This window comes from Diplodia seriata, assembly GCF_021436955.1.
Source record: "Diplodia seriata strain FDS-637 chromosome Unknown scaffold_1, whole genome shotgun sequence".
NCBI lineage: Eukaryota > Fungi > Ascomycota > Dothideomycetes > Botryosphaeriales > Botryosphaeriaceae > Diplodia > Diplodia seriata.
Genome location: NW_027117308.1, coordinates 4,647,861 through 4,657,508, shown reverse-complemented (window position 1 = coordinate 4,657,508; position 9,648 = coordinate 4,647,861). Strand labels below are relative to the sequence as shown.

Genomic DNA, 9,648 nt, shown 5'->3' with positions numbered 1-9,648 from the left:
TGATGGTTGTTTTTGAGGTTTTTTTGCTGTGGGCGAGGGGGCCCTTTTTGTTGGTCGGTGTGGGTGGTGGGGCGGACGATGGAATAGAGTAGCTTTTCGTTGTTTCAAGATTGACTTTTCTTTTTCTGCTTTTTCCCCCCCTCTTTTCGTTGATGGTGGCTGAGTGGCCTGTGTTGCACGAGTGATGTGGTGATGTTTCTTTCATGCTAGCTGTGATGCTGTGCGGATAGACGCAGAAGGAAAGAAGCTTTTCGTTTGCTGCTGATCTGAGCGGGTGTGCCTGACGATGGGTGTCGATCTGTTGCTAAGAAAAGAACAATAGATCGATCGCAGCCCGGTGGGGGCCGCGAGTAGACCTTCTGTCTGCTTGTCTGCTTCCTTCCTTTGCAGTGTTAATTGCTGTGGGTCTGTAAGAGGGTAGTCCGGCTTGATGTGCGGATGATGTTCTAAGCGCCTCATCTAAATGACTTTTCGATGGCATCAAGCCGAAGCTTGCCGAGAAGAATAGGACTTCTCAGGCGCCGTATCGTCGCAAGAAAGTTGCCGCAAGGTCCCACGGCTAGGCTGTGCATGCAGATCGCGCAAGATACCGGCTATCGCGCCATCTTGCTCTGAGCATCAACGCGATGTCGCCCGATGAACCGTTGGCATTGGATATATTATGCTTCACGGGAGGCGATCCGAAACAGCTGGTGGAGAGATGGCAGAACAGACGAGCGGTGGTACCAATAAGCAGTCGATCGATCGTCAGGTTCTGGACATGCATGGTTATAAAGCAGAATCATAATCGTGAAACGGCTGGGCGAGATTATGTCCAGATGACGCATTCGACGGGTTGTTGCTGGACGATTGCCGCTGCAATGCTTCCGAGCGGGAGCCGTGGATAGATTGGCCATGACTTTGACATGAAATCACGGAGCGGAGAAGTCCATGATGGTTAGGCGCTCCGGTGTTCATGCTACCGGCCCAGCTATCCGCGCTTCCCCGGCCAAGCGTCTACGTCAAACCGTTGGCCCTGACGGTAAACGGGGCGAACGGCGCCTCTTTGGCGGGCACTAGAGGTTCTGGGCAAGAGAGCTCGAGTCAGGATGAAGCAGGCTAGAAGAACGGTGGCGCTCTATGCTTTGCGGTGCGGACTCGCGGACTGCGGAGTGAGAGTGTGATAATATTGGTGGTACCTGTGCAACCTGTCGGCATTGAAGTGTCGTCGGCAAGGGGCTCGAGCAGCGAACCAGCGCGCATGCATCGACGGCAGCTGCGGCACACGCCTTGCAGACGGTTATGCACGCGTGAGCTGAGGCGTGAGGCGCACCAGCTGACAAGAGAGACGCCACGATGATGGAGCGGCGTCGCGTGCGGGCTGTGTTTCCTCTGGGATCATGGCTGTCGCAAACCCCGCGCTCCTGTCTCACGATGCTACCAAAGCAAATCTTAGCAGCGCCGGCTCCGACGGGCCACCACACCGTCCACAGCGTCGTCCGCTCTTGCTTGCTCCCCGTCTACCTCGCACCGATTGCGCTGTGTTCCGGCAGCGGACTCGCCACCGCAGTGTTCAACGTGTGCTATAGAGGCTGTTGGCTGGTATAAGGGAGGTGCCGAAACAGGAGATCGCCCTCGCTTGCAGTGCCGAGGGCGGCATGTTCCGCAACTGACCCGACCGAAAAGGACAGAAACCGAGCCAATTGGAGATGAAAAGGGGATCCGGGTGAAGATAAATAGATGAGCTGTGCTCATGGTGACTTACGTGGTTGCCTGAACGGGCTCAGCGCTAGCGAGCAACTGATCCAATCTGGTAAACTGGGCCGCCGACGGCCTTTCTCTTGTAGTAGCTTTGCCACTTGGTTAAGTGGATGCTTTGGCTCGGCGCTGGACTGTGTGCCGGCGGTGCGGAGACCCTTTGCGGCGCTGCAGGGCCGCCCGGCCTTGACTCTGGGCCCCAAACTTTGATGACAAGGACAGCTCCGTGACAATTGACTAATACGAGGGTGAAGAAAGCACAGTTGAGCCGGTAGGGCTCGGAGATCAGCGCCGAGAGGAAACGTTCATATATATGAGTGACGTTGCAGGGTGATTGGGGCGTGGTCTAGACGCCGCGACTGGTGTTGCGAGAGCAGCTGCCCCTCCCAGCGGGAGATCCACTAGCACACTTTGCAGCGTGGCCGGGGTCCTTGCGTGTCGCACGGCGGATATTGACACTTGAAACAGGCGGCCGGCGAATCGCCCAGCAGATGCGGCGACAGCGTGCAGGCAGCGTGCTCGGCGGATTCCCAGCGAGCCTTGTCAGCCAGCCCAGCCCGGGATCCGCGCATCGTGTCAGACGTTGGCCCTGACCAAGCCTCGATCGCAGGTTTCAGGCACGAGTCCGCCGCAGCGGAAGCTGGGCCAGGATTGCCGGGAGCGCGCGATTGGCGTCGCCGAGCGCGCCGTGCTGCTCGAATCACCGTCGACGTCCTTCGTGCGCCGTTGTGGTCGCCTCGGTGGCGGCGGTTCAGTTCAGGATGTGGGCTTGTGGGCTCTTTGCGCAGCCCAATAATGCAGGTGCGATGCAGCCCGCGCCCGCAGCCGCCGTCCCTGGCCGTCCCTGGCCGTACCTTGCGCGATGCCCCTTTCGGCGCCGCTGGCGAGCCGCTTACACTGACAGCATCGCAGGGCGAGATAGCGATCACCTCTACCGCCGAGCTCCCCCGCGGCTCTCCGCCAGCGCACCGTGCAGCGCTGCAGCCCGGGTTGGTGCTGGCCGAGCGATGGCGTGGGCGGCTCGTTGCGCCCTGCAGCTGCGCTTGCAGGCGACTGCCCCTGCTTTTCTGCCGGGCTGGTGGGCTGCGCCTGGGATGCGGCCGCGGGAGTGGTTGGTTGCTCCCGTGCTGGCCGGGGCCTGCCTCGCGTAGGGCCCCCAGAAGCCAACTGATCTTCTCCTGTACAATAGTTCTCCTTCTAGCTGGCGATCTGTGGCCGCACTCGTCGTCCAGCCGCGCCCGACCGCCCGCTCTCAGCCCGTCGGCCGGCCGTCTCGGCGCTGCTCTCACGCGTGCCAGTGCTCCCCTTCTGCTGCGCCGACTGCCCGCGCGGCATTCCGCTTCGGGCGTGCAGGCGCGAGTCAACGCCCGCAAAACACTTCGTCGGCGGGCTCAAGCTTCGCCCCGCGCCGGCGGCAGCCTCCAGTTGGCGGCCGTGAGCCCGATCGGCCGCGTGCCATCTAGTGCGGTATGCTGGTTGATGTGTGGAAATTGTCTTGCCAGAACCCCCTTGCAGGGCCTGTGCTCAAATTTGCCCTCCACTCTGCGCGCCCGCCCGCCGCAGGCCCCGTCTCTGCCCGCGAGCTCTGCGCTGCCGCTGCTGCATCCAGGACTTCTTTCTTTTTTTGCGGCCCTGCGCTGGTCGACCAGAGGTCCTCGCGCGCCTTCGCTTCACCAGCTCCCCCAAGTTCGAGCGCCTGCCCACGCCCAACCCGACGGCGAGAGATCAGGAGCCCGCACTCCCTCCGCGCACATTCATTCATTTCGTGCATTCCGGCGCTGAATCCCCGATTATTTGATTGCGCCACACCCGAGCACTACGCCAGGACACCCATATCCACAGCCCTGCGCCGCCGCGTGCGCATCCGAACCACCTCACCACCGCCCGCACCACCGCTCCCTTTGCTGCTCCCACACAGCGTCCGCTCGTTCAGCCCGGCCCCCGACCTCCACGGCCCTCGTCCCACCTTTCACCCCCGGAAAGAAGCATATCGCACTCGTCTCAGTTCGCATTATTCTGCATGGCCGCTGCAGTGCAACGTCACGCTCTCTACAAGTAAACACCTCGCGGAGGAAGGACGCGTCCTGCAAGTACGTCGATCTCTCGCGGCCACATCATAAAGCACCCCGGTCGTCGTTCCGCCAGCGCCGCCGCTTGCCGCCGGCCTGCCCTGCCTGCCTGACGTTGCTGACCATTCGCCCAGCTCGCGCGCCGCGCTGCGTTGTCAAAAGCTGACCTTTGGGACCCATTGAGCCGCCTCATTCGTACGTACACACTTCGCCATGATCCAACCGCCGCGGGCGTCGTCGTCCCTCTCGGACGCCGGCTCATCGAGCTCCACCAGCTCGGCGCGGAGCAGAGCGTCTCTGTCCAGCATACGCATGACTAACCTATACAAGGCGACCATGAACCGTTTCCTCACACGCAAGAAAACCGAGGCGGCCCTCGAGAGCGCCGCCGATGGCCCGCCGCCGACAACTAAAAAGAGCAAGAGGGGCAAGAAGAACAAGGAGGAAGAGCCGGCCAAGCCACAGCTAGACTTGTCCCAGGCTCTGCCTTCAACAGACAACTTTCGGACCAGTCTTCTTATGCCCAATCTTTCGGCTCGATTCAGCATGCTCAGAGAGCAGGATGATCCGGAGTCGAAATTGGGTAAAGCAAGCGACGATAGCGTTCTCTTCTCCAAGCGCCAGTCACGGCTAACGGACTTTGGCTTTAACCCTGCAGGCTTGACGGATATCGCTGAAGTCGCCTCCATCAACGACTCCATTCGGCCTCCCTTCCTCGCCGGAAGGTCCGGCTCCATTGACTACGGTACCGATGACGGTGACTCAATCCACAGCGGAAGCGTTATGAGCCGGTCACGTCCAGGAGAAGGCAACGTTCTTTTTGGCGGCCGTCAGAAGGTCTACCTGGGTAACCGAGCTCTGTACGATGATGATGTAGGAATGTCGGCATACCAGCGGATGCGGGCCGAAGAACGTCGGAAGAAGCGTGAAGAAGAGGGGTATGAAGATGGTGAGGAAGAAGAGGAGGATGAAGAGCCAGGAAGCCCCGCGCACGAACTCAAGCACGCCTCGTCGTTCTCAGGGTCCCTTCGTCGCCGCGAAACCGCTTCCTCGACGGCTTCCGGAGCTGGCGCTCGGGCATCCACTGCTGCCACATCCATCGCGTCGCAGGGCGCGAATGCCGTTCCCCCGCCATCGGCATCTAGCCTTGAGCGCACCGGTACTAAGGGCAGGAGACTTTATGACCAGGGTCTCGATAGGAACTACACCGAGGGAAACTCCGCAATCAGCAGACTCAACTCTCTCCAGAAGCAACGGTCGATAACAACTGGACGCGCAACTCCTCCACTTACCCAAACAAGAAGTGCGACGAACCTCAGCGACCGCTTCAACCGCGGTAACCAATACCGTCCTGCCAGCCCGCCGCCGTCTGCGCCTTTGGCCAACATGGCAAGTTTCAAGGCAGCCATAGATGGTGATTCGCAACAGTCAAGTCCTGCTCTCGCAACGTCCTCTCCGACCAGCCCTTTCCCTCCCATCAGCCCTTTGGATGACAACAGCCCCCTTGCGTCAGCTATTCAGCCCGGAGACCGCGGCAAGGCAACTGCTATGGGAGCGTTCCAAAAGCCAGCACGCCAATTCGACGAGACCCAGTACATGCAACGGCAGAAGCAGATGTTGCAAGGCCGAGAGACTCCACCACCGAGGAAGCCCTCACGCTCGCCGTCGAGGGGTGTTCAGGAAAGGCTTAACAAATTCGAGATGAAGAACAAGGAGTCGGAGGTAAAATCCAAGCAGCCTCCTGCTACGTCCAAGAACGCGTCGGATGCTCGGAAGAGACTCGACGCGCTTCGCACCGAAATAGCGGCTGATCTGGACGACCTCAGACCCTCATCCGATTCGGAAGAGGAGCCGGAGAAAAAGATCGAAGAACGCCCCAGCCGCTCTCGATCCCGAACCAATTCCAGCAGCGTGGTGCCGGCTCCCAGAGTTCTGGCTTCACCTCTGAAGCCCACCACACTTCCTAGCCCAGTTTCACCGCCGACGCAGGCATTGCCTCCTACGCCAGGTTCGCCGCCGAGACAGACGCCAGCTATGAAGCTGGCTTCGCCACCCAAGAAAATCCCGGAGGAAATGGTGCTTCCCGAGCCAGCATCACCTGAGCTGCCTGCGAAAAAATCGGCCTTTTCTGTTTTCCAGCGCGCAAAGCAGCAAATGCAAGCTCAAGCTAACGATGAACCTGCTGAGGAGAGCCCCAAAGGGCAACAGATTACTTTCTTTTCTTCCCGCAACTCGAGCGACGATGAGGACGACGATTCTGTCCCCGAGGTCCAACCTCTTCGATCTCCCGTGAACCGGGCGTTCTCAAGGCCTGGCAGCAAGCCGCAAAGCCCTCTTGCTTCGAGGAGCAACCATGGGTCTTCTGCTGGCGTCTCGCCGACACTTCGTTCACCGCCGCCCGTACACGAACATCCTGCGCTGCGGTCATCTCCTGGCCTTGCTTCTCCGGCCTCCCGCGCTTCTGAGAACATGCTGCAAGCTCTCAACTCGCCGCACGAGTCAGAGAGCAAGTCCTCGGTCTCCACTATGGTCAAGTCTGATGCGACGGATCTCGACTCTCCGACTCTCGGCCCTGAGAGCGGCGGGCTTAACAGCATGATCAGGCAGCATCTGCGGAACCATAGCGAGCAAAGCGGCGTTTCCTCGGTGTATGACAACGACCGGGAGGACGATGACGACAATAATCACAGCAAATCTACGCACTTGACGGCCGGTTCTTTGATTTCTGATACTCCCGGCCATTCCAGCTACAGCCACTCAAACCCTTGGGATTTGGAGGATCTGGATGGCAGCTACTACGGTGAAGCAGATAGCCTGAGCTCCGTCAGCCCCGTCGACAGGCCTCAGACTCAACCATTCCCCAGACCCGGTCCCAGCACGGGATCGTACCGTTCAGAGCCTTCGAAAGATCAAGAGCCGGACCGTGAACAAGCTGCGCCTTGGGAGCAGGAAATGAAATCCAAACACAGCAGGAATGTCAGCCATGCCACTCTTGCGGAACGCGAGGCATTCCAGAAGGATCTAGAGGAGAGACAGAAGGCTATCCAGGAGGCTCTGAAGAGCAAAATGGACGAGAGTCGCTCTGGCAGCCCGACACCGAGTATGGGCGGGGCCATGAAGGCGTTCGGCATGCTTCGTGCGAAGTCGAGCCGTGATACCCTTGCCAGTCGTCCGCCGGCAAGCTCCAAGTCAATCAACATGCTCGGAATGGGCGCGAATGCCAGCAACGCTTCTCTCTCTCGGACGAGCGAGGAGCATCTGAAGAAGCAACGGGAGAGACTAGCAAACAGCCCAATGCCTTCAGATGACGACTACCGCAGGGAGTTTGAGGATCGCCTAACTCGTGGAGCTAGCGGCAACGATCAGTCGAGCAAGAGCCGTTCTCCATCGGCGAGCGGTGGACAACGCAGCAGGTCGAACTCGCAAATTTCTGCCGTGTCTGGTCGGTCCCGGAGTCGTACTGGTCGGCGCGAGTCTTCGGATCAAACGCCTCCCCCTATTCCGACGCAAATTCCGCGGGCTAGTTTGCCTACTCCTGAATCACCTGTTATCGAGCCACCGCCGAATCCTCCGGCGCTACGCATGCGAAGCAGCAGCAGGCCTTCCGCATCTGGTTATTTCGATCAGAAGTCTCTGCATCCAATTCAGACGGGCGTACCTAATGGTATGCCGCGCGTCGCGCCTGTCTCAGCCGGTGCTACACCCCACGTCTCCCCTGGTTTCGCTCCGGGTCGTTCGCCCATCGCTCCAGGCAGTAGGTCTGCTGGCCACAGCCCCGGCATCGCTCCGACCATAACGAAGGCGGCCACTTTCGCCGCACATTCGAACCACTCGTCTCCGGCGATAGCCGCGGCGCCTCCGCCCCGTCGCGCTGTTCCTCCGGAACGCAAGAAGTCGATCGCCAAATCTCTCATTTCCGAGCCAATGTTCGTGTCTTCGACATCCGTGGTCGACACCATCGAGCTTCCTGCAGGTGCTTCCCTGAGAAATGGCATGGGCGAGGTTGCGCCTCCGTTGCCTCCGATTAACCCCATGCGCCGGCGCTTCGGCTTTGGTCGTTCCGACTCCTCCAGCACCACGACCTCGGATGGTAGACCCAGCACAGAAGATGGAGACAACAAAGTTCGCACGAGAATGCGGAAGGGCAGCAACCCATCGCTTTTCCGCTCTTCAAACCACAGCAGCGAGGAGGCACCACCCATGAGGGCGCCACCAACAGCACCTCCGGTCGAAGAAGGCGCTATGTTTTAGATAACAAGCGCTTGCCCTGCGTTTTCGTATGACACAGCCTCGTCCCGTCAGATTGATGATCGACTGCTTTGATCGTTTTTCATTCATTTCTTCGCCCGAAGTTCCAAAGTCGAACAAGCTCTTTTGCCTTCACTTTTTCGCAAAGCGTGTATTGCACGATACCTCTTCTCCGTTGTTCAAACCGCGAGTTTGGTCCTTTTCAGCAGGATTTGCCCTCCACAGGGCTACTTCAACCCCCTTTGACCTTTCTACCCTTTTCTGATAAAATGTTCACTTCTTTGCTGCGGCCTCGGGGCTGCATAATACTCCGCGGCGCATCGCTCGGAGTTTATTAACTCAACTTTTAAAAAACCCGACACGCGTCTATGCGGCGTTCTTTTGAGACAGGGCTGGTGATATCAGGGAGGTGTCTGTTTTTGCTTGTATCAAATCGGGCGCGCCTGCAATGTCACATCGATCGACCAGTTTTTGGGGGGTGGGGGGGCAGGTTATTTCACGGTCTTTTTGCTTTTTTCTTCTTCATTGTCTCAAGTTCTTTCTTCTCCTCTAATTGCGTTGAGTCTTTTTCAATTTTTTTTTTTCCACGCAGATATTTTCTGGCACACTACTGAGCACAACTTGCCATACGGATAAGAAAGGGCGAAGAAGAAAAAGATGGTTTAACATGTTCTTCTTGTCGTTGTCTTGTTGTTTCTGATTGCAAATCGGTGCGAAAGATGATTGTGGGGGGGGCAGGCCCGAGCCTCTGGTTTTTTTCGCTTCGCTTGTCATAACTCTATATTGTGTCTTGTGTCTTGTGTCTTGTTTTTTGTTGTTTTTCTCTTTACGGATGGGATGGGATGGTACACGTCGGACAATCCGTCTGCGGAGGGAGGGGAGGGAGGTGTTTTGCTCTGTTTGGGATGGATGGGATGGAAAGGGGCGGTTACTACTCCGGCGGTGGGTGGTGGGGAAACAACATTTTCATGGGTTATCGTGAACCTGGGGGGGAAAGGGAATCCCGAAATGAAAGGGGCTGGGAAAGGGATGGAATGGAAATATCAGCGGGTCGTTTCTCTCTCCAGCTGTCTCTCTCTCTTGCTTATTTCCCTCCTCGAACAATAAAAGTTGTTCTTGTCCACGTTTGTTGTGCTGGTCCTGTGATTTCTGTCTCAACCCGCATTCGTGCTGTGTTCCGCGAAGGGCTGATACTTAATGGGGTACCGGGCAGTGTGCTCGCCGAGGCTCTACTCTTCAACCTTCATCGCCGAGCATGCCTTGATGCCGCTTTATTGTCGGCTGGCTTTGATCAAGTGGGAGAATGAGTGTCAGGATTTCCTCCGAACGTGCGTATCTCTTCGCCGGATCGAACCAGTTCGATCTGTTCCAGGAGATGATACTTCGTCGTAGTCGCCGACCATATGCAAGCCTGGGTTGTCGCCAACGAGGACGGAAATTGTAGCCGTACGTCATGACACGGCAGTGTGGGAGCTCACTCGGGAGAAACTACTTCCTTGGTATCATGCTCGATAGGGGGCACCTTTTCCTCTCCGGAACCCATATGCACGGCCGGCGAGCCCGGTGATTGCTATGATGCCGAACGGGAAGTTCG

General features: G+C 58.2%; 1 protein-coding gene across 1 annotated transcript; it reads left to right on the top strand.

Annotated features, from left to right (window-relative positions):
* Positions 1-4,019: 4,019 nt before the first annotated feature.
* SLS55_001333 (uncharacterized protein) lies at positions 4,020-8,057 on the top strand (the record flags this gene model as incomplete). Its single annotated transcript, XM_066772828.1, has 1 exon — positions 4,020-8,057. The coding sequence occupies one exon, from the start codon at positions 4,020-4,022 to the stop codon at positions 8,055-8,057; it is 4,038 nt and encodes a 1,345-aa protein (XP_066638107.1).
* Between the last annotated feature and the right edge of the window lie 1,591 nt (positions 8,058-9,648).